Source organism: Chlamydotis macqueenii, chromosome 11 (genome assembly GCF_036417535.1).
Source record: "Chlamydotis macqueenii isolate bChlMac1 chromosome 11, bChlMac1.mat, whole genome shotgun sequence".
In the NCBI taxonomy this organism is placed as follows: Eukaryota; Metazoa; Chordata; class Aves; order Otidiformes; family Otididae; genus Chlamydotis; species Chlamydotis macqueenii.
In genome coordinates, this window is record NC_141566.1 from 15395322 (window position 1) to 15419478 (window position 24157).

The window sequence follows — 24157 nt, forward strand, 5'->3', positions numbered from 1 at the left end:
ACAGCAGCTCCAGAAGAGCAGGACTGTGCAGATGGGCAGGACCCCCTCTTGGGCAGGAGGTACCCGGGTGACACCGCGCACTGGGGTCTCCCCGACCTTCTTCTCCAGCTTGGGCCGCAGGGAAGGCGAGCTGAGCAACAGCAGGGCACAAGGATGTTGATGCAGCATTTTTTAAAAGCATCTAAAGATGCCAAAGGACGGAAGCCTGGAGCATTTGTTTACACAGGTCATACCTGTCAGAGGGCAAAAGTTTGGAAATACTCCTGGAAGCCAACAGGTTTGTACGTGGAAGAGCTTTCAGATTCAGGCGATCTTTAGGGTTTTCTTGGCTGGAGGCTGCAGGTCTGGTCCTGACACAGTGCCTGAGGGCCATCACCGCCAGGATGGACGGCACAGCCTTGAGCACCCAGCACGGCCCCCTCCCAAAGTCTGTAAGAGGAGAGCTCAGAGCCCATCTGGATTCACCATAGTTTAATAGGTATTTGTTGGCTGTTCTCCAAAACTGCCTAACGTCGTCAGCAAATGGACCACTCTTGTCTGATATTGTCTGTAAAAACTGTTTATTTAACTAAAACCATCTTATATCCATGAACAGAGAGGGACTGTGCATGTAGCTGTGTTTTGCAATGTATTTCAACACTCCTGGTTCCCCAGCGTGGGGTTTCATCCAGCGTTACTCTAAAACTCACACGATTTATGAATTGAGAGACAGGGTGCTTTGTAGGCTTCCAATGCTGCTCACCTGTCTCTGCGCCAGGCTGAGATTTCCTGGGGTCTGGGGGCTGAGAGGGCAGCGGGGTGGCACTGGGGGGCACAGTGGGGACAGCCAGTCCCAAAAGACTCCAGAGGCAGCCACCTCACCCCACTTATTGGAGCACGTTGGGGTGCCAGGGCCAGGGTGGCGGCATTTTGGTTGGAAGAGGGAGCAGGGACTCCTCTGCCCTGGGAAGGCAGCGAGGAACCAGAGCTGAAGCCCCGGTGGAGCAGAGGGGTGGGGGCTGATTTAAGGAGATTTGGGACACCTGGCTGGAAGAGGACTATTCCTGCCTGCCCTAAGGTGTTGGAGCCTGTAGGGATGTCTGCTTTGGAGCAGAGGGATGGATGGATGGATGCTGCACAATGTGGGATTCTGTGGCCGCTGCATGTAGGGTAGCAGGGGCTGGGTGGCCACCACCTCCTGTGGTGGAGTGAGTCCTGTCACATCCCCACTGCTGCCAAAGCCCGGCCAGCCCTCAGACCAGGCTCACAGTGCTGGTGTGGCTGGAGAGCCCCGAACCTCTCAAGGGAGGTGGAGGTGCTGGGCTGTGGTGGGAGTGTGGGTGGGAGCCACAGGAGGAACCAAAGATTGTGAGAATTGGCATGGTCTGAGAAAGGGGAAAAAGCTGGCTGGGAGTGAGCGAATGGGGAGAGCTGTGAGAAGTGTGTGCGTGGCCGTTCTTGGATGCCCAAAACCTTCAGGAGCAGAAATGCTTTTGTGGTGGGTGAGGGGAAATCATGATCAATGCACAGCCTTAAAACCCCCTGCAGACCCCCAGCTTCCATGGCCAGGAGCACCCGCCGGAGGGTTCGGGTCCGGCTGCGATCCCTGGCCCGAGTGACTGAACGGGGATCCAGGAGCTGCAGATCTTCTGGAGAAAGAGATTTTAATGCATGGTTAGGGGAAACACTTAAAGAAGGGAGAAAAAGGTTAGAAAGTAGGCATGAACCAACTTGATAAATTCTGCAGCAAGAGCAGCAGACGCCAACTGTCGCCTCCCCTGCCCGCGGGCTGCCTTTCCCGGGGCTTTTGTTTCTTGCCTCTGTTTCTTCGCTTGCCAAAAATAGCCCGTGGGATTCAGGCACTCGCTGATGCGTGGGAGGGGAAGAGATGTGATTGCTACCATCCAGCTGTGGCCTTCTCCTGAGCAGCTTTGTTCTCCTCCCTGACCCCTGCCTGGTGCCGTGGCAGGCGCAGGTTTCCTCTCCCCGTGGAAAGTTTGAAGGTCGTCAATACATTGATTTTTCCCCTGACGTGGGGCCTCTCTGTCACTCCTTGGGCTGTGGATTTTATGGTTTCTGAACTTATTTTTGCTGTTTTTTTCTGAGTAAAGAGAGAAGGGGATGAGAGGGTGATGAGTACACGGGGCACATCGGCAGAATTAGCACGGGGGGCCATGGATGAGCAGGAGCAAGCAATGACATGGTCGTCTGCTGGAAGAGGTGCTTGCACAGCTCAAGACACACTGAGCTCACTGGGAAATATATATATACATATTGGTTTAGTTTTGTATAAGAAATGAGATTTCGGTTTGGTTTTTTTTTCACTCAAAAGGTTGGGATGCCAGTTTCCAAGCGGGGTCTGAGATCAGAACTGCCAGGCAGCTGGAGGATGGCTGTCTTGGGTGACAAGCCCTAGCATCTCTATGCACTATTCTGGGGTCCTTTTTTATTTTTTTTTTTTTTAATCCCCCTTCCCACTTAGGTACTGTGTGCCTTGGTGCCAGCCTGAGAGCTCCTTCCCTCGGTCGGGGCAGGGTCCCCGTTGCCAGGGTCTTCGTTTCTTCTAGAAGGCCAAACCTGTTGCATGCACCCCTGTCTCAGCCAAGGGAGACTTCTCCCTCCTACTTCATTTTGGGTTTGGGGGCACCCCTGCCATAGACTGGTGGTGCCACGCTGGGGTGGTTAGTGGGAGCAGCTCAGCACTAATGGGCACCTCCAGGGCATCCCCAGCCGTGGCGGTGGCTTGAGCTGCGCAGATTGAGCTGTTGGGGTGGGTTTTATCTGGTTTATCGCACTGAGGGTCATTTGGTGCCAAACACCGTGGCTCAGAGGATGCTGGTGCTGCCTGCCTGGGAGCTGGGTCATGCAAAGGGGCTGTTTGGCAGCTGGTGTAAGAGAGGGGGCCAAACGGACCCTGTATGCAGCAGGAGAGTGTGTGTGACCATTCTTGGGTGCCCAAAATCTTCAGGAGCAAAACCATTGTTCATCAGACTTCAGTGTTTTTCCACGACGTGCCCAAGGACAGTGTTTCTTTTTCACTTGTTCTTTTTCCCCACTCAGACTGCTGTGTTTGGGGAGGGCGAGCCGGATCCACACCACATGACCTCGATCCTCCTGCTTCGGCTGCGGGCTGAGAATGCCAAATGTCTCTACCAAAGAGTTAAAAATACTAGTGTGCAGGAGAGGACTTGTCCAAGTGGTAGACCAAAGGAAATCCTGTCACCACACCTAATCTCCAGAAAAGAAACACTCACTAACTTTAAAAAAAAAAAAAATCTCAAACAGGCAGGAAGTCACTTATCTACAGCAACCCACTGATGCAGCGGAGAGCAGCTAGATCTCCACAAAGCATCCTTGTTAGCAAAGTGCAACTGGGGCTTGAGGGATGGAAATGCATCCCCTTCCCCTGGGAGCAGAAGCCCTCCCTGCTGCAGGGCCAGAGGATGCTGGGAGCAACAGCCCAAGTGCCAGCATCACCATTTGCACCAGTATCCCCACCAGCACCCAGTAAGTTACACGGTGGATGATGCAGGCATAGGCATTTTGAGCAAATCAAGGATGCCCAGAGCAAGCGGTGGCTTTGCTTTTGCAGCAGAAACAAAGGAAGCAGCGCAGACAGCTACGAAGCGATTTTTATCCTTCTTTATTTGTTGAAAATGTCAATTAAAAAACTGTTCAAAATAAAAACATGTTAGAAAAGTTGAACTTGCATAAGTAGTTACAGTAAATAAACCTACATGACAAAGATAAACTGGAAGGCAGCTGACACAACATCCATCTAAAGACAGACTCACTGGAACCTATTTACAAAGCACTGTAAACAAAGTAAATATGAAACATTGCTGTCCATCCGGCATGGCTTCTTTTCCTTTTTATTTTATTTTCTTGTCTTTTTTGGCTTCTAGCTCTTGACAAACGCTTGATCCAAAATGTCCCAGTGTGCCCTCCATCACACTACATCTTACAAACATGCATATGTACACAGCACAGGTTTCAACTAAACCGGGGGGGCAGCAGAGAAACATTTCTACCCTCTCCTCAGAGCGTAAACGGCCCTTGGTTTGCTTCCTTGCACTGGCTGCACGTCACGAGCCCGGTCCCCAGCCCACCTCTGGGCAGGCAGCTGGACTGGACAACACCAGGCTGTCCCGGCACGGCATCCCTGTACAGCGACATGAGCCGCTCGGTGTGCAGCAAAGGTAGTTATCCTGGAAAACCAGCGGAGTAGGGCTTGACTGCCGACCAAACCGCTCAAGTGCGTGCCTGGGCGGGGATGTGGAGAGCTGCCCTCCAGTTGGGATGCTCTGGAGATGGCAAATGGAGCCAGGGAAAAAAAGACCTCTGTTTTGTCCTAGAAAGAGCTTAGATTCAAAGAGGATTTCTTTCTACACTCCTTGTGATGTTTTTGAGTCTAGCTCTCCCCAAACACCATTTGCTACGTTCTGGCTAAATTTTAATTGCGAGGAGGGAGTTGTAATTATTGCCTCTATTACGTCCTTCATGACCAACGTAACGTATGACTGTGATGAGTTGTGGTGTCTCTGCACACCCTGGGACCAGGCTGCCCTGTGATATACGTAAGACTTATTTATTGTTAACTTTAACAGAAGGTTACTTTTATAATGCTGCTAAGGAAGGAAGGAAAACATCAGTTCTAAACTAGGGTATAACACCAAATAAGATGAAGATAGCCGATACATATGCATGTTGCCTGTGTGCTGTGTTTGAGGAGCTGTGCAGGGATCTGGAAGGGTGTTGCATGTCCTTGCCCCAGGAGCATTCCAGCTCTTGTCAAAGCATAAACATAAATATCTTTCCTATGCCAAGAGAAAGTTCCTTTTTCCTAGCCAAATGCCCCTTTGGGGCGATGAGGGGAGAAGTGGCCGTTGGCTACGTTCCCAGCCTTTGGGAAGGAGCGACAGAGAACCTAAAGTGGGCAGGGGGGAGCAGGGAACCAGCACATTTGGGGCTTGGTTTTTGTTGTCAAGCAGTGTTTACATTTCCTACAGAGAAAAGCATATCCTGCAAGGGGAAGCACAGCAAAACTATAAACTCATACGATACCTGGACACTCAATGTGAAAACAAAGCAAGGGGGCAGGAGTTATAGGTCATGCATAAGAAAAGGGATGGGGGGCAGAACAGCAGTTACCTGTTGTGCTGATCAAGAGCTGTCAGGAGGCAGCACTGTGCAACATACCTTCCCATGCGCTCTGACAGGTGCTCCAGATCTGACTTCCCCAAGGAGTTCAAATGTCTTCATGTTAATTGCACATTTTAATCAGTATCAAGGCCACACGGGAACCACAGTATTGCTGGGCTCTAGTTCGCTACAGTCAACTAACGGGGAAAAAGAAGGTGGATGGGAAAAGCTTCCCCAGCTGTGATTATCTGAAAAGAGGAGCATGGTGCTTTTTGGTTTCTGCTCAATGCCACCTCAATAATGTTTTCATTCAATAAATAGGTACCGGTGCTTTTGAAAAGAATGAAAGCATTAAAAAGTGCTTAAGCTTCCTCTAGGAAACTGCTGCCAAACTCCTGGTGAGAGGCAATCATTAGCAGAGTTTGTATTTGCTCCCAGTAGCATGTACGATGAGGTATTAGTTGCTGCAGATGAATTGTGAATCATGGACCGCTTGCTTACTGGTTTAGTTGTGATTGATTGTTTCAGGTTTATTTCCTTATTGGATGGAAGAAAAACTATTTTTTTTCTCTATGATTCATTTTTTGGTAACAAAATCTCCAAAACCAACAAAATACGGAGCAAGAAGAGGCAAAGGATCCAGTTCTGCTTCCCAAAAAACACCTGAGGTCACACACCACTGCCAGCAGCTTCTCCTCGAATTCAGGCGATCAGGGACGACTTGCGCCCCGTGTCCTCCCTGCCACACTCGTCCGTCTGCTTCAGCAGCCTTCTAACCAGCTTCTCCAAGTCCTTCCTGGATTTAAGCTCTTCCTCCAAACACTGTTTCATCCTTTTGTTCTCCTGCAAGGTGAAAAATAAAGGAATAAAGGAATAAAGGTGCAGTTAATGCCCATGCACTTTGTGCAATGAGGCACTGCCGCATGCCTGGCTGCCTGGTGACTCAGGTGATGAAATATCAGGGACATCTGGCAGGTCACTGCCAGCTTGTGAGGATGAACACCACAGGTTATGTGTGATCCGATCCACCCAAGCAGACCCTTACTGCCTTACAGATGTGCACAAAAGTCCCAGTGACTTGGAGCAGGCAGAAGCATCCTCTTGGGAACCTGATTTTAGCCTGGATTGGAGGACCCTGCTCTCCTGGCATGGTCTCTCCCACCTCCAGGCTTGGGGCTGGAGGGAGGAAGACATATTTCCGCTGACTCTGCAAGAATTGGTACCCACCAGACTCCTATAAAATGAAGAGTAAAGTTGAAAGAGCTTTTAGAGTAGGGGAAAAGTTTCACGTTACCACAAAGTCCAACTACTCCTTCCCTCCTGCTAGCTTTGGTGCTCAAGCAATTGCGCAGTGAGCTGATTCAGGGAGTTAAACTAGAAGAAAACTAATGCTGATTCAGGGAGCTGCAGGCTTGGACCAGCATCAGCAAGACTTTTCCTGGGCACTGACCAAGGACAATAACGTAGTGCAGCCTGGCTGTCTTTTGCTCAACTCCCAGCACAAACAATCCCACTCAAAATTACCTGCTTCAGTTCTTTGACTTCATCTTTCAGTGCATATACCGTGTCAACAAGACTCCTGAAAAAAAGAAATGCAAAAAAAAAAATTAAATAAAAAGAGCTGGAGTGCAGAAAAAAAAAACAGCAATAGCATGGGAACTGATGGGGAATAGTGAGACACTGATGGGGAAGGTGCTTCCAGCTTCTGTTTTGCAAGCATCAGGCTGCTGCCATCACTGCTGTCTGTGAGGGCCCTCTGGAAACACAGTCCAGGAGCATTTATAGGCCATTTGTACAAAATTCAGGGCTCTTTTCTCAAAACTCAAGAAAAACACCTTGCTCTGCTATCTTTAAGTTATCAACAAAGGTCTGTGGCTTCGGCTTCCTTATATATGCTACTGCAATAAATAACAATGATTTTAAAACTGGAAATGCCTGAGCATCTTTTGTAAAATGGCTCAGATTCCTTGAGGTTATGCTGCAAAAAACCAAGCATGAAAGGAATGCCCTGTCTGGGTTAGAAAAGGAGCGGATCAGAACAGTCACCCAGATGCTGAAGGTATGTAACAGGCTGGGAGCACTCACAGACAGGGTGTCAGGCGGGCTCCCGAGGGCTAGCAGCAGCCCAGTATGTTGGTAGTTTTAAAAAAAAAAAAAAAAAAAAAAAGATCAAATTGTTTGGTTCTGTCCTCCCTGACCCCATTAGCCACATCCGGATAAGCTCCAGGACTCAATAAACTGGCTCTTGGGACCCTGTGCATGGACTCCCAGAGGGCTACAGCCATGTCAGAGCAGCTGGGAAGCAGCTCTGTTCTTAAAAAGGGACAAAACAGCACCTGAAATAGCCCGGTGGTGCTTGCCAGCACTAAGGCAGCAGTTCGTGACATCAGCCCTGCTCCTCTGCGGAGACGCAGAAGGAGAAGGCATTGGTTTTTAACACCGTTCCAAAAGGCGATAAGGGAATCTGCAAGTGCAGGTCAGCCGTGCTTACTTTTCCTCTGTGACAGTCTGGCCATTGCTTCGCGTTTCCTCTATGATGATTTTTTCTTCCTCAGGAAGAAGGACTTGGGGTATGGAGTCTTTACGGGAGCCTGCATACAAGAATTACTCATCAGGGAGAAAAAGGGAGGACTTTTTCTGATGTTCACACCGCTCTGGAGACAGCAGCCCTCATTCTCCCCACTCCTCTGCAAGCCTGGGGCAGGCTGGGGAAGCAAGGGCTCGAGCAGCCATGGGCTATCTGCCAAGGTGAAACACATACCGCTAACCCGGAGCCAAAGCAGCAAGTGGAAAGTTTTCAAGAGTGTTCATTGCATCTAAAGCTACGTCTTGACTTATAAATGAAATCATTCGATGAGGGTCAAGAGCTCTCAATGGCCTTCCTTTTTCAAATGTACCACTATTTGATAGTTCAGTGATTGAATTTGACATCTCACCAGCAATGATAAATAGTTTTATTTCCAGAGCTAAAGATGTTCGACAGGTTCTTATGAAGCAGCTTGCTCTTAAACATGCAGCTGATTGAAAGATAACATTCATGCTTCCTTTCTAAAGCTATATGCAACCCAAGATTACCATCAGGTTTTCAGTGCTGACAGCTACAGGCACTGACTAGGTTTGCTTAATTCCTAACAAGAGCTGGTGAAATAGCTGTGTCTCATCTGCCCTCCTACTTGCTTCTTTCTCTGTGTTTAGAAGAAAAACAATGGCAACTAAACCACTAGGTAGATGAAGCTCCCTTATCTTGAAGATTGAACGCCACACAGTTTCCTAGCATGAGTCTTGTTGCTGTATGATGCAACCATCTCTTTTTTTCCCCAGAGGGGTTATCAGTGTTGCAGGCAGAGTAAGAACTAAATAATCTAGTTGTGTGCCCACCTGAGCTGAGAGCTTGCTGGAAGCCTGCCCCAGTGCAGTACGCCTCGATCACCTTCAGGATCTGAGCATCTTCTTCCAGCGCAGCAGTACCTGTAGAACATTGCAGACAACAGCTATCACAAAAAGCAAAGTGCTCTGGCTTCATCTTTCCCAACCTTTGCTCCCATGTCTCTTCAGAGAAGAGTGTGCTATTTCCTTGACTGACGCTGTCTCTGGGACTTTGCCTAATTCCCTTTTGAGGTCTTCTACATTTTCTGGCCTTTGCAATGTCCTGTGGCATTAAGCACAGATGGTATGAAAACGCACTTCCAGGTGCTCATCTCACCAAAACTCAGGGGGTGACGCCTGACTTTGGGTGCAGGCAGCACTGGCAGATGGCTAGGCAGAGCGGCTCTGCTAGGAGAGGTCTGGTACAGCTGCATCAGAGCAGCACTTGGAAACGTGAAGACTTCATTTCCAGCCTTAGTCCAGTACTGGGTGACCATGGCCTTTCATGTAAAAACCCCGAGCATCCTAAGTAGACTTCAGGGGGCTGTCATTCCTCTTCGCAGGTGAACACCCTTGCAGGGACAGGGTCTCTTTTAGTTCCCTGATCCCCCATGGAAACTGTTCCAGGACCTGCTGGCATGGCCAGGTGAAGGTTTGTCCCAGCTCTCAGATACATTTTGATGACTCTCGATGTGCAATTTTACTGCACCTTTTAACTACTTTGAAGTGGTTCCTTGGCTTCGTAGCCAGAATAAGACCACCCACAACCACACGGCCTTGTGAGGAGGATGATAGTATGCCTGATAGGTGTAACTGGAAGGGGATCTGTCAGAGGCTGAGGACCAGTGCGCTTCCAGAACCTCCCGTGGTCAGCAGCATGTCAGCTTGCTCACAACGTGAGCATCGTGTCACATCCTGCACCATAAGAAAGGCTGCTCTCAAAGTCCCATGGAGATCACTGAGTATACAGAAACTTCCAAAAAGACAAGAAAAATACAACACTTACTTTTCCGAATAACAAATTCTTCATCAGACGGTTTTCTCTCAGTTTTCCTTTTTGGAAGAAACTTCTTCATTGTTTTTGGACTTTTGCTGGAATCCTATAGAGAAACAGACTCTTGTGTTTAACCAGAACCAAAGGCAGCTCAAATAGCACAGCAGTGCAGCTACCCATGTTATGCACAACACATTAGAGAACTACAAAGCTGACAATGACAAAATTGGTAAAAATGGTGCTTTTCGCCTTTCCCATGCTCTAATTGTGGCCCACGGCTCCCTGGAACAGCGGTGGGAATTGCACCTGCAGGTCTGGGACAGGACAAGCTCCTTCAGCAAATGCAACCCTTGGCTGAGATCCTTTAGCCAAAGAATTCAAACACATTCACAGCACTTTTAGTCTGCTTACCAACTCCGGGTCTTTGTTAGAAAACCCTATAATGTTGTTTATTTCCTTGACTCGATTTGATTTCTAATATAAAACAATTGGCAAATGACATGGTTTCCAAATTATTTGTTTAAGAGGATAAATCCCACACACACATACACAGAGAACAAACAAATACACACAAAGTTAGTGTTTGCTATGACTCCACAAGTAAGAAACACAAGCTTTTATCTCCTTCACTGAGTTACAAGTCTTGCTGGTTTGGACAGAACTAGTGTATTAGTAGGTTACATGCAAAACAGATTTTAAGCAGGAGAAGAGGCATGCCAGGAAGTTTAAGCAGCACAATACTAAATCCTTCTTGAGAGTTATCTCAAAATACACTTGCCAGTCACCACTGCCTCTCATGATAACTTACTGATACGGCCAGGCAAAATTAGGGTCATGCAAGCACGAGAAGCGTGAACAGGAACAAGCATTCTTTGCCACAATAAGCCGAAGAGATGTATCTACCCTTACCTTTAAGATATAAGACATCCTCTACAATGAATATGCAAAGAAAGAGAAGATGAGTGTGAGAGATTGATGATTTTATTGACCAAGTCCATTAAATCCACAATTCTAAAACACATTTAAATGTTAGTCTTGAGATTAATGTGGCACACCCTCCGTACTGGTTTTAGATCACTATCAACATGCAAAGAAGCACGGTGTCATGCACAACTGAAAAAATTACATGCAAAACGCATGGTAAGTGGGCATTAATAGACTGTAAACACACCAAAATAGAGAACATGCCTCCTCAGTTAGTAGAAGGTTTCTGTAGATGTTGGTTGTCTAAGAGGACGGTGCTAGCACCCCTTGGTGCTAGCCAACGCTGCAGCCACCTCACGCACCGGGCTCAGTCCAAGCCCCGGGGAGCAGCTCGGAGTCTGGCCCCATGCTCAACACCAGTTCTCTGCTCTTCAACCCAACCCAGCCAGGATGGTGGGATGTTCTGCCCACCCTGGTGACAATCTCCTAGGACTGTGACTTCTCAAAGGAGACCCTCCCAGAGGGGACCTGCCATCCGCACTGGAGACCTGACAGAGTCAGGGATCAGTGCAGCAGCATCTCCCTGTGCCACCGGCACGCCCCATGGAGGGTCCCATCCCTGGGATGCTCAGCACAGGGAGCCACGTGGCTCTCCTGTGGGCCTGGCCAGCAAAGTCCTGAATCCTAATGTTATAAACCCTTCACCTAATGCAAAGCAGGCCACTCAAAAATAAAATAAAAAAAAAATACAAGAAATCACCTGTAAATCTTTTTCACTCCGCTAACCTGAATCCAGACACACCGCTTTACCCATAGCACCTGCTCTGTCATTTCAAATGATTACTGGAAACAGAACAGGAAAAATGACCCAATTTCGATGGAAATAACCAGAATGCTGTGTGGTACGCAAGCAGGTTCTGGGGTTTCCTGAGCACAGCAACGTACGAGGAAATGCACAAGACTGTGCCATCCCGTCCTACACTACGAGAAGCCAATTAAAGTAACACTGGATGTCTGAAAATCTCTAATCTTTTAATCAAACTCTCCCACTCCCTTCCCTGCAAATAACCTTTGAAATTTGTATTCCTTCATTATATCTTCATTATAGGAAGGTGACTTGCACCGAGCTGTTAGCATAGTTTATTCTGTGCCCTACTTTAATACATTAACAAAAAACCCCCCACAGTCAAATAGGAGTTCTGCTTAGTGACTGGGGATCCCAGAGGGAGGGATGAGGCAGATGCAGATCTGCTCGGGCCAACGACTGAACTTATTTCACGTTTGTCATCGCAGGCTCGTGTCCACGATTCCCTTCCCTGAGAGGGAAGCTGCTTCCCAGCACAGGCTGGACTGACCGGAGCTCTGCTCCAGCTCTGGTGGACCTGTTGGCCTTTGGGTTTCCAGCAACATGGCCAGCACAGCCCCACCAAGCAGTGGCTGGTCCCAGCGAGCCTCCTCATCCGTCACGTTTTCAGCTGCAAAGTGTTTGCTGCGGCCAAGCCCTGCTGTGACACTAAGCTGCTCTGCTGTCATCCTGGGTCTGGTCCTACCAACCAGCTCTGCAGCAAAGTCACCCCATGTCCATGCCTAACACCAGGACACAGCCTGATAAGCTTTTCACTATCTCAGGACTTTCTAGCCTCAGCGGTGCTTTAAACAAAGGCTTGTTGGAGGAAGGGAAGGCTGCTTCCACTGCTTTTGGTGGCCCTGTGACACCACCGTTCCCATGCAAACCACATTTTTGGTCCTTTGACACCTTGCACGCTACCATCCTGCCTGCAGCAGCATCCCGCCCCTTAGGGCTCCCCGCCTGCGCTCGGACGCTGGCAAAAACCTCTGACTGGTTTCAGTGCAGAGACTTTTAACTCCCGCTATGTGTGGCAGGGGGCAACTGAAAAACTGCAAAGGACTGTGGTATTAATGGTATCACTCAGTCTGTGGGTTTGGCCAACCTTATAAACATATATCAGCCTTGCATCTTCACGCAGAAAAATTTTTCTAATTCAAGCCTCTTCCTATATTTTAATTGACTATGCTAGCAAGAAACAGTTTAGCCTACGTCAGGGATCTGGACCATGCAAAGATTAAGGATGGTTTCCAGACTGCTTGGTTGTTTTTTGAACAATTTAATTCCTGAACTGAAATGTGTTGTTTTATAAATTTTAAGAAATAAATGTAACAAAATGCTGTAAGGCTACCTAAAATCTCTACCTGGAGTAGCAGACCCACAGTCCCCCTGGCTGCCGAGCTCTCCACCCCTGATTGCTGGGGGGGTCCAAGCCCCCCTCCCCATCCCCATCCCCGCTGGGAGCCCGGACAGAGACGCTCCCAGGGCTGCTGTACCAAGAAAAGCGGCTGACTCAGACCCAGAGTGCTCATTCAGTAAGAGGAACGTTACCCACGTTACTGGTGAGTAATCCCAAAAGTTTAACGTGAGGTAGGGAAGGAGAACACTGCAGTTACAGCAAGGGGTGAGAATTGGAGATGGGTTGTATTTTGGGTTTCCCCACGCCGCCTCCTACCTCCCAGGCTTGGGGTTTCTGTGGGGGGAGCGATCCCTCGGGCTGCTGCATCCCAGCAGGGTACAGGTGTGTAAAAACCTGGGTGGGCGGTGGAGGAGGGTCGAGCCCCACGGCTGCTGCAAGGAGCCCTGCTCCGGCCACCAAAACACAGGGTGGAAGACACAAGGAACATCACCAAGCCTTTTTCCTCTTCCTTTTGGTGCAGCATTGCTGCTTCATCCTGCAAAGCTGGCCCGGGCAACGCTGAGCCGCAACTACGGCTCCTCTCGACGCAGCATATCCCGGCAGAGAGCCCAGCTCCCACCCACAGCTCAGAACATGGCAAGAGGCGGAGGAAGAGGGGAGGCAGCTCCACCATGGCACTGATGAGACATGCAAGGCTGCGGGACACCCCGCTGCGGGACCAGTGACATCCAGCAGCCGAGGGTGCTGGCTGCAGCAGCTGACAGCAAACATCGGGAATGGGGCTGAGCCTGCAAACGCACGTGCTTGTGCTTCACTTGCAGCACAAAGCCAGCCGCAGCAACAAGCATCCACCGCAGGACTGGGGCACAGTCACTTCTCTCCACATCCCCGTTAACATAAACTGTGCCCTTGCTATGGGATGAGAAACCCGGACACAAGCACTAGGGATTGCCATGAAACCACGGTCCTCTGCAGGCACTCGGGATCGTTACCTCTTTGTAACTCAGCGCTGCCGACGGTCTGAGCGGAGGAGCAGGACGGAGGCAGCTCAAGCTCCAGGGCTTGAGGATTTTGGGGGGTTCCAGAGGGCCACGGATCTGTCCGGCTGAACTAAACGTCTGAGGAAATAGATGAGAAGCAAAGGAAGGCTGTTAGTCACCAAACAATGTAGAGGGGGATGCACAAGGGTTCACTGTGAACTCCTTTGAGAGATCTAGGTTGCAACAAAAATAGGGCAGGACACACGTAAAATTCTACAAGCACGACACAGTTACAAGCAAAACTGCAGGATGTGTCTGTCTTACAGCTGTACACATCATCTCAGTATCGAGGTGCACTGCCGAGACAGAGCGACCAGGCAGCGCAGTGGAGCCCTCGGCAGCAGAGAGGCTGGGCAGGCGAGACGCTTACCGAATGAGCACTCCAGGACTGCGTTTTGGATACGGTGTTGCACGTTCCTTTGGTCAGCCTTTGCAAGTGGTCAAGCCATTCATGCAAGTCCTGGCTGGTGCTGCAGGACACGGTGATACGCTCCGTCATGTTCCCTGCGGCAGAGGGTTAAATAACCGTCTTTAGCAAGTGGCAGAGACCCAGAAGGAAGCACAGGGTGAGCACCACTCAGCACAGCAGCAACTGGCTTCTCAGTTTGCAAAGTCCAGTGGCTGCAAAAGGCCAGGGCAAAGATGTGACTGCCTGTCCTGCTCTGGGCACCCAGTGCCAGCCAGTGTGGGAGCAGCACAGAAAAGCTCAGAGAACTGGTGAGATGAATGTGTGAAGAATTATTTAAGGTTAAAAGTAAGCAAACACAACATTTCCATGATTAATATTAATGACACCAAATATCATCAGCACAAATAGCTGCCCTGCCACCAACGCACTGTGCTTAGCTACAAGCAATGAGATAAATTGAAGGGGAAAACTGGAAGGGACATTAGGAAAACTACTATATGACCAGTGAGGTGCTCACAGATGCATGGGATGGACCTTGGACACAGACGGGGTACGCACAGCATAGAGCAGTGCTACTGGGGCAGGAGATCTGTCCCACGCAAAACACTTTGGTCTCTGAAAGCAGCCTGGCACCAGAGACAGAGCTCAAGGGCACTGGGAGGAGGTTGCTTCAACAAGATGGTCAGGAACTCAGACAACGCACACACAGTAAAAGAGCAAAAAGAAGAGTGTGGCACAGTGGCTGGGGGGAGGAGGAGGACCAGTACCTCCAGTGGCAGCTGCTGTTTGGACTGGGAGGATGGCCCAGGCAGGGGCCACACTGACCTGCGATTTCAAACATGTGCTCATTCCCTTCAGCATCTTCCAGCTTTGTCAGCGTCATTCCCGTCAAAGGCAGCTTTCCCTAGGAGAATTGAGGAAGAGTCAGTGTCTGCATTGCCCTCCCAGCGGGCGCTGTTCTGCTTGTTTCTGCTGATTCCTTTCTCTTTGGGAAATGCCATTAAAAACTAATTTGTGAAGCCTCCAGACTGCAGGAAGAGTCTCCTTTAATGTATGGATCTAGATTTCCCCGCACAACTAGGTCAAACAGGCTCCCGTGACAACTGAGTCAACCCCGGCTCATCTGCCGCCCTTTCCCTTCACTAGGTGCAAACCCTTTTTACAACCAAGTCAGGATGATGAACTTCCTCTGGTTTATCTGAAAGCCTTCTCTGTCCCTCTGTTTTGCATGCTAACTGCCTGCTCACCTTACTCCCACTGGTAAGTAAAATCGGGAAACCCAGCTAAATCTTTGCCAGATCTTTCCCATCTCCCTTGCATGTGACAAATGACAGATCAACACAAGAGCATCCTTTTCCTGGAGGATACTGATGGACTGATGGTTTCAGACAGCTGGAGAGAAGCAAGCTCCCAACAGCCTGACTGCAGCCGTTCAAATGGTAAAACACAAGAAATGCAGCTTTTTGGGGTGCCTCATCGAGTCAAAATTTTGGGCTTTATAGGAGTGAAGTATTTTCCAGAGACGGCCCAACGCTGAGGGCCGGCTGGCTGGTCTTGTGGGGCAAAACCCTCCAGCTGGGTCAGGACACCTTACACACACACAGACACACAATTGCTGAGAACAGGACAACATGCTGAGGGTTTTTTTTTTTTTCCTAATTTCACAGCATTCACACTTAACCAAATACTGTTTAACCAGTTGGCTGGCAAAGGCACTAAGTGTCCTGGCACCCATGGTAAAACCAAGACCCAGTTCCCAGCCTGGGGTATTTGCATCACAACAGAGAGGTTTAAGGAAACAGAGGATCTGAATTTGATAAGAGCTATCTAATTTCTTTTTTCACACCTAATGCCTTGCAACTTCAAATTAAGCATGCCTACCTGATAGATGAACCCACTCATCCGTGGGCTTGCAGACAGCATCAGCAAAACGTTTGAAAACAACAAGAAATATCGCTCTTCCTTCTCCTGCGGGGATAAGAAATTAGGTTAGTCCAGTTTGCAATGCATCACAAGCACTTTCACCAGCAAACTGAACCTGTTGCAGCTGGAATCACAGTTTGCGAGAAGTCACCCCCAAACCAATTATTTTGGCTTTTTTTTCTTTACATTATCTAATTTCTATACTAGTTTATTATACACAAATTTTTGTCTGCATCCTGTTAATCCTCTTCCAAGCATTTCAGAATGCCTGAGAAGACCAAGACCTTATGTTCCCCAGCATCTCACATGTCAAACAAGACTCCGGGACCAGACTCCACAGGGCTTTGTTTTACAGGTCTTCCCTTCCCACAGAAAAGTCACAACAGCAAGCAAGCAACTCAGTGGTAAAAGTCACTCTCCCACACCAAACATGCAGTATGTGTGGCTTTAAAACCACAGGTGAAGGTCTGTGGCAAGCACTGGTGCGATGCTTTAGGACCAGGAGCACAGGAATCCCTCAGCTATTTCCAAAGCACAGTCAGCTCTGGAGATCACAGCAGCTGCCACTGCGCACAGGACGTGGCAAAATGGTTATGCTAATGCACACTTACAAGTCATTCTCTTTTCTCAGAGTAAGTCACAGGGGGGAAAGAGGGAAATTAGTGTGCTATACACACTGAGATGCTTCTTTTGCTTGAGAAGCGCGTCACCAAAGGCCTGAAGCTAAGGCTCCAGGGCGTGATGCAGTGCCTGACTCCAAAGACTTGCACAGGCCCATTGCGCAGCTCTTCTCCAGGTAAAATTATTTATGAGCATTATTTGCCAGCACTTTGCTGGCCTGAGGTGAGAGTAGCTGCCAGCTTGCATCGCTAATCCCGAGAGCAAGGGAGTATTTGGACACAATGTCTTCAGCCAGAAGGACCACTGCACTCACCTCACTTCCTCCGCACTGTACCATAACCTGGGACATGTAGATGATGTTCCCCATTGTTTTTATGTCCTCTCCTTCCCAGCGTTGGATGGATTCAGAAAGGATCTGCAGTTCGAGTTGTTTCCTCTTCCTCAGCTCCTGGCACTGCGACTGGGAATCACAGCTCGTTAGCAAAATGCAGGCGCAAACCCAAAACACCCCAATGAAGGCAGTTTCACCAGCAACGCTCCCACAGCCATGTGGGCTTAGGGCTGGTCACGTCAAGGGACCAGGAAAGCCTGCTTTGGCTCTATTACATAAAGTTCATTAAAAAAAAAATCACAGCCTAGCGATTTATGAAGTAATGAATACGTTAAAATGCCAAAGAAATTGCAAACTGCACTGAGTAAACTTTTCTTTCCAAACCAGTCCTACCTCTGAGAGTACAGGGTCACATTTTCCAAACTAAGACAGCCACAGAGTTACATGTCTCTCATTTCACTGCTGCTCAGAGAGATTCTGCCCATTTCGCCCAAACACCAAAGACAGTTATACTTGCAGCAATGCAAAGCCCCCATGAATCCGATGGGCAGATATTTTCCAACTCAGATTTGCAAACCCAAAAGCAGGACTTGGTGCAGTAGAGCAGCACAAAGAGAAGCTTTTCAAGGTGCCATAATTGAAAAGACTGCACCGATGGTCAGCAGCTGGGGACTGGTAGAGCTCCACGGAGCGGCCAGTCCTCCAGCAGCTTTCAGCAAGCAGAGGACAATGCTGACTGAACAAAGACAGCCTTGCAAATCCAAGCAACACTTGCTTTAACTGACCCCTCTGACAACGGGGAAAACCGCTGCAAAGCCAAACCCAGGCTCAGTTTTCACCAGTTGCTTTGTTTTTTTCCAAACCCCTGTTTCTGACAGAGATTTTCCTTTCCAGCTCAGTTTCATACAAACTCTTTGACTATCCAGGTCTTCAAAGAGAGAGGCTGCATTGGGTCTGGTCTGAAAACACAGTTTTAAACCAGACTGTGGGGGCTTCCTTTGGGTTTACAACTGTCATGTGCTCCCTGGGTGTCCAAACCCAACTTTCCCAAATCCATATGAAATCCACAGCAATCCACCACAGCCTGCACAAATGCAATGCAGCTCCAGGGTCCCTGCCCTGCCATCACTCGGGAGCACCCCTGGTCCCACCACGAGACCAGGCGCCTGTCGCAAGGGGCATCTCTGCCCATCTAACCTCAAATCCGCACCAAACCTTTGCAGTCATAATGTAACTACACTAAATTTCTCAGTGCCCAAGTAGACATTTCAAGTAAAACCATCCATCACTTACGAGCATTCCTCATGACACCTTGTAATCTAACTGAATTATTCCCCCATTATCTACTAGAATAAATGGAAAGGGAGCTGAGTTTCTAAGTAAATGTAACATGATCGCCCTTTCCTGTTTTCTATGAACTTTCTCCTCCCCATCTTTTATCTGCACTGCAAAGCATCGAAAACTTGCATCTGCTGTGCTAAGGAAGGAAGTTGGACCACATCTGGAGTGGTTATAGTGAAAGGTATTCAGCGGCTACAATGCGAGAGAGACTATAGCTTTTTTAATAACCGAAAGAAGCTTTGCCGGGTAAAACCCTTGCGCACGTGGATGGCTTTCTCCCCCCTCTTTTTCATCTCGTTGCAGTAGGATTTTGAGTCGTGTAGGTAACACAGCTCACAGAAATAGGTTTGTTATCTCTGACTCATCCCTTCGCTGCTGCTTGCTCTGTTCCCCGCTGATGGCCAAGGCGCCCACTGCCACAAATTACCTGCAGTACCGTCAAAGCCTCCCGATGCCCGGGGAGCAAACCTCAGCAAAACCAAGCATCACTCAACAGGCTCAGAGAGGTTGAGTCAGACACCCGCGTTAACCTTTCACAGCTCGTCTGACTGAGCAAGGGGTGGTCTAATTTCAGGTGGCAAATGATGAGGGCATGGAGGCAAAAGGAGTTGAAAGGAACCCTGCTGCCACCGCTACCCAGCTACCCACACATGGCTTTCTACAGCGGAGGAGAAAGTTGGAGATCTGCTGCTGCTGGAACCACGGAGCCAGCATGTAACTGCTGAAACATGCAGCCAGAGGGGCAGCTCTAGGCTTGAAACTTGAAATTAAGATTCTTTATAACCCATCTTTTCCATTCCAAAAGACCTTTTTTCTAATGAGGAGATAAATGTCAGGCTTGACTCATTCTTCGTGCAATGCAGCCCTGAAATGGAGCGCTCTATTTTAAGAATTGCCACCTACCACAAGAGACTTGAAGGATGTGACGGCTTTCAAAACCTCTTCGTGATCTGCATGCGCCTCCTAGTGAAGGGAGAGAAAAATCCCTCAGCCACCACCAGCAGCAGCCACCTTTCCCAGCACCCACCGCCCCAGTGCACCCAGGGCTGCAGAGCTCACAGGGTGCTGGGGATAGTGGGGCTCGGGCAGGATGGGCTGCAGGAGGGGGCCAAAATCCTCTAGGTATCTTCCTCAACACCCTGTTCAATGTGACAGGGTTTAAAGCCGCTATGCAATTCACTGATACCAATTTAATGAGTGCAAAGCGGCCAGAGCAAGAACAGGTATGATTTTACTCAGAACAAACTCAGCTTGCAAAGAAAAACAATCCAAACAGGCAGAGGGGCAGGGTGCATTTCTGGTTTCATTTTCAGGGAGGAAACTTCCATTGGCATGCAAGGTATTCCAGCCATTGCCCCCTCAAGGGTGCCATTTCCAGGAGCATCAACGGGAGCTTCATCTCTGGGTTTAAGGGAGGGCACGTCTGAGCAGAGAGCTCTCGTGCCAGGGAGGGGAAAGCAGGATGTTACCCCTTACCTTTGACTGCAGTGCATGCTAGCACTGTCCCAGCACCTTTTCCTGGCCATCTAAGGCCCTACATCACAAGCTCTTCACCATCCAGACCTCATGCCAAGCAAATCCTAAGGCGTCTAGGTTGCGAAGGAGCTGTCCCTGCAGCTGTCAGAGGCTGCTTGGGATCGCTCACCTCTGAATCAGGGAAGAGGGCTGCCACATCTCCAGCTGTGCAGCAGTGCAGGGAATGCTATGGTATACATCCACACTGCATACATCTATATTGCATACATCCATACTCTTCCCATGGCATCGCAGCTGAAACCTCTACACTTACCGATTCATGCAAGCAAATCCCCACACTTGGCTGAGAAACTAAGAGAACTAGCTGATGTCTGTGTCCCCACATCCACTGCCGACCCCACGCAGCATCCTGCAAAGAGCACGCTGTCTCTGTACGGGCATGGTGGCTGCAGCCAAGCTCAGCTCAGTCCCTGCAGCTCAGCTAAGCCAGATGAGAGTAGGACAGGCCAGGTCTGTAGTGTACCCTCTCCTATGCAGAAAATCCCTGGCTCAAGCACAAAGGTTTTAATCCTCTGGCTGGGATGTGGATTTGAATGATCATGGCTAAGTGTGCTAAGTAATTAACTGGTAATTAATACTGGAAGAGGGAAAAAGCAAAATCGGTTAAAAATAGACTGTTACTTCTGTTTTCTTCACCTCCTTGCACCTGAGGTTTGCATCCCCGCGGCTGGAGCACACCAACAGGCGAGCAGCAGAGCTCCAGTGGCAGACATCTTTACCGTCCCCGAGAGGAAAAATGTCCTAAAGCAGACCCCCCACCCGCCAAGGAATTCTCTGCTCCCCCTCGCTGCTCTCCCTGCTCCCAGGCACTCGCTCCTCCGCCCCCGCGTCTGCGCTGGCTGCCAGGTCGATGTCTGTCTGTGCCGCTCTGCCTCCACCCAGGAGCACAAGCCTGGGGCGAGGGGTGGGGATGCGCCTGCGAGCTGCGGGAGCGAGCAGCAAGGGATAGGAATCTCAGAAAATGATAATAAAAACACTGATTTATTACCTGCTGCGCAAATAAATACCAGCTGTAGCCTGACCTTGAACTTTTACTTGTGCTGAAAATGGCCTGTCTTTGAGGAAGAGCTGGGGCAAAGAGCTGGCAATGCCTTCACACAACTCCCCCCAGACGCCTCGACTGCTTTCCCACTTCTAATCTGAAAGGAAGCTAATGTCCCACGGAGGCAGAACACCTCCTTGGAGGATTGGTAAGTACTTTTAGCAACGTGGTGCTCAAATACCTCTTGCAGCTCAAGGGGCAGCTCTTGAGGCACCAAGGGGCACAGCAGTCCCACATCCCACCTACCTCCATGTGCCGCTCCAGCTCCTGCAGCAGTGTCACATATTTATCCAGCCTCAGGAAGGGTTTGCTGAGGCTCGTGGTTAAGATGAGAATGCCTGGGTTGGCCGCACCCTGGCTCTCCATGAACTTCTCCAGCTCATCACTATAAATAGAGACAACAACAACAAGAAGGAGGGCTCGCCAGCACTGAAGGCTGTGTTTCACTGCCTCCCACGCTCTCCTGATGAAGAGGCCTCCGCTCAGAGCTCTGCCGTTTTAAAAGCAGCCCAGCCTCCCCTCCAAGCATCCCCCACCGCAAACCCGGCAGGGCAGCCAGGGAGCTGCGAGCTTCCAGCCGAGCAAGACCCCACTCCCTGGGGACACAGAGGAGGATGCTGCACAGTGGTGGCTGTTGGCGTGCACAGCCTCCGGGGTACATCAGCGCCGGCAGCTGGTCCCTCGGCACAGCAAGGTGGCACAGGGCCAGGCGTCTGGTGGACAGCGTGGGCTGCAGAAGCTCACGCTGTGCTGGAGGATGCCGCAGCAACGCGCTGGGACCCTGCTGGGAGCCGTGACGCAGGTGTGAGCGCGTACATCGCTCAGGAAAACATGGCTTGTGCGTGTCAGCGCATTTGCCAAAGCTGATTCTTTGATTTAAGAAAAGGGGTCAGACTGAGGAACCACATGACTGAGTCATTTACAGGAGCCAGGCTGTCGTTAGGCTGAATTAAAGCTGGATTTCAGCAGGTAAGTAAATATATAGAGAGTTCCCATTACAGAATGGGAAGATTTAAACAGTATGGCTGGGATCCCTGCTTTCACTGCAGGGAGGACAGTTAACGTGCACTAGGGACGACACAGTTGCAGCCTTTTGGCTTGGCATGCTTTTCAGCATGACGTTAAACAAATTCAAGTGTCTGCTCAAGTGGGACATGCTGAAGGAAGATGTTATTACTGCGATCTACCAATGACCCTGCAAACCAACCATCTGGTTGAACAGCAGCTAAATTATTAAACTGGGTAACTCCGGGTGACTTGACGACCACCCTCCTTTTGTAACAATTCCCCACGCCATAGTGCCGCAGGGGAACGTACGCCCATCTGCTGGTGTGTGAGCACTTTGGCAGTGGGTCTGAAACAGCATCTGGGTCCTTTAGCAAGTAACAATCACAGGAGATGCTACTGCAAAGGTTGCCTCTGTTTTACGCAAGGTAAGAGTCCCATATCTGCAGACAGGACCTGTGAGACCAGCTCTGAAGACAAGCAGCAGGAGTTGTCTCCATGCTGGAGCTGAGAGGCCATGTTGAAGAGCTCAAAGCCCCAGCAGTTTTCCCAACAACAAGATCCCACACTGTCTCCTTGCTCTATTGTCAAAATACAGGTGAAAAGCCATGCAAGGCCAAGTATTAAAAATAAAATGAACTTTTAAAAAGAGGGATTTCAGTCTCAATCTCCTCCTCCATCACTCACCTGTGTTGTGTGAGGACGTTGACTGCGGACGGGTGGTTAGCACAGTACGTCAGGTACAGGGAGCGGAACTGGGGCATCAGGTTCATGAAACAGCCTCCCACGCGCTGCTGGTTCTCGGGGAGCCTACGGACGCCAACACACCAGCCCCAAGGTTAGGCCTCTTGATCTGCACCCTGCAGCTACGGCACTCTCAGGTATCGGCCCAGGAACGACCCACTGTACGGGGACAGTCCCATGTCACCACGTAACTGCAGCACCGAGCAAAATACCCACACCTGCCACTTGGGGAGGAGGAAGAAGGAGGTCCTCAGATGGGGCAGGGTTTCTGTGGTGCAGATTGTATCACAACCCATTATCAGCCTAGGACAAGGTGTGACCCAGCATGTCTCGTCCCACCAGCAGACCTGCAGCTGGGCAGCTGGAATGCCGTAGCCTGCTGCAGCTGGTGAGGATGTGCTGGAAAGCACTGGGTGCAATGGAGGGGTGGTCCCACTGCCTGGACTGCCCACAAATATGAGAGGGGAGATGGAGAGAGAAAGGGAAGCCACAGCCTGAACAGATTTCCAATACTCAGTCTTTTCCCCATCTCTTTTCAGCCCTTCCAAAGGAGAGGCTGGGCAATGGCTGAACACGTCTGCCAGCCTCCCTGTGGGAAACTATCACCTCTAATAATTTGCTCTTTGCTGCTTGGCAATTCCCATCTTCACGCCTGTCAGATCTCCCACCCTGCATATGTCTGCATCTTTGGTCTAGTGACACTTCTATATCAGGTCAAGTGAAACTCATTCAGCAGATGCCTTAAGAGTAGAAATGTCAGAGTTTCTTCTACCTTCCCTCCTGCCAAAGCACTACCTGCTGCCTTTCTTCAATCTTGTTATTTTCTTATTTATTTCACAAGTCTAAGACAGCACCCAGGAGGAACATCAATGAACATGTCTTTCTATTATATTTAGCTGCAGTTTAAGAGCTTAACACCCTCAGTGCTGTGGCACGAGCTTACTTTGCAACTTCTTCCAAGGCTTGGTTCAGTGTTTGCTGAAATGCAGAGATTTCTTCCACATTTCCCAGTAACGATGCAATGTCCACAGCGCTGAGCCTAGAAGAGTAAAATTGCCAATTAGCATCAAAGAGATGTTGCTCTCAGGAGCAACCCCATGGTATCTGTAAGCAGTCCTTCCAAAAAGGCCCAAGAATTTCTCTGTCCCCAGGTACACTATTGGACCTGGGAAAACACAAAATCCATGATCTGTGAGCTACAGACCACAGCCTCCTGAAGAAAATGTCTGCTGTCAAGGATTATCTTAATTGGATTTTAATCACTTAATCACATTAATCTTCTCGGATGTTTAGCTGTCTAATAGACACAGACAGATGGGATTTCAGCCAGGGGTGGGGAGGGAGGTGTGTGCACAGACACAGAGACAGCTTTGTCTTCAAGGATTCCCTACGGAAGGAGGGTCCTACAAAGCAGGACCCTCGAGTAGAGGTTGCTTTGGTCCTTGAGCAAGGTTGGATTTTTCCTAGCCAAAACTAATGTGTCTGCTTCTGTCATCCTCAGAGCCATCCTCAGAGTAACTCTCATACCACCCTCATTCAAGCTATTTGCTTAA

General features: G+C 49.5%; 1 protein-coding gene across 3 annotated transcripts in view; it reads right to left on the bottom strand.

Moving 5' to 3' along the window:
• Positions 1 to 3606: 3606 nt before the first annotated feature.
• The window catches only part of ARHGEF6 (Rac/Cdc42 guanine nucleotide exchange factor 6), a 46638-nt gene continuing 26087 nt past the window's right edge, over positions 3607 to 24157 (bottom strand). For 2 of the 3 annotated variants that reach the window (XM_086756100.1, XM_086756102.1), the window contains 15 exons: positions 23548 to 23643; positions 22548 to 22670; positions 21102 to 21240; positions 19181 to 19240; positions 16919 to 17065; positions 15943 to 16029; positions 14887 to 14965; positions 14023 to 14156; positions 13605 to 13730; positions 10391 to 10411; positions 9494 to 9587; positions 8500 to 8589; positions 7613 to 7712; positions 6646 to 6700; positions 3607 to 5964 (listed from right to left, as the gene is read on the bottom strand). In XM_086756100.1, the coding sequence (XP_086612226.1) occupies positions 5824 to 5964; positions 6646 to 6700; positions 7613 to 7712; positions 8500 to 8589; positions 9494 to 9587; positions 10391 to 10411; positions 13605 to 13730; positions 14023 to 14156; positions 14887 to 14965; positions 15943 to 16029; positions 16919 to 17065; positions 19181 to 19240; positions 21102 to 21240; positions 22548 to 22670; positions 23548 to 23643 (1492 nt within the window). In that variant the 3' untranslated portion in view covers positions 3607 to 5823. The remainder of the gene's footprint in view (positions 5965 to 6645; positions 6701 to 7612; positions 7713 to 8499; positions 8590 to 9493; positions 9588 to 10390; positions 10412 to 13604; positions 13731 to 14022; positions 14157 to 14886; positions 14966 to 15942; positions 16030 to 16918; positions 17066 to 19180; positions 19241 to 21101; positions 21241 to 22547; positions 22671 to 23547; positions 23644 to 24157) is intronic. The other variant, XM_086756101.1, reaches the window with a different exon arrangement.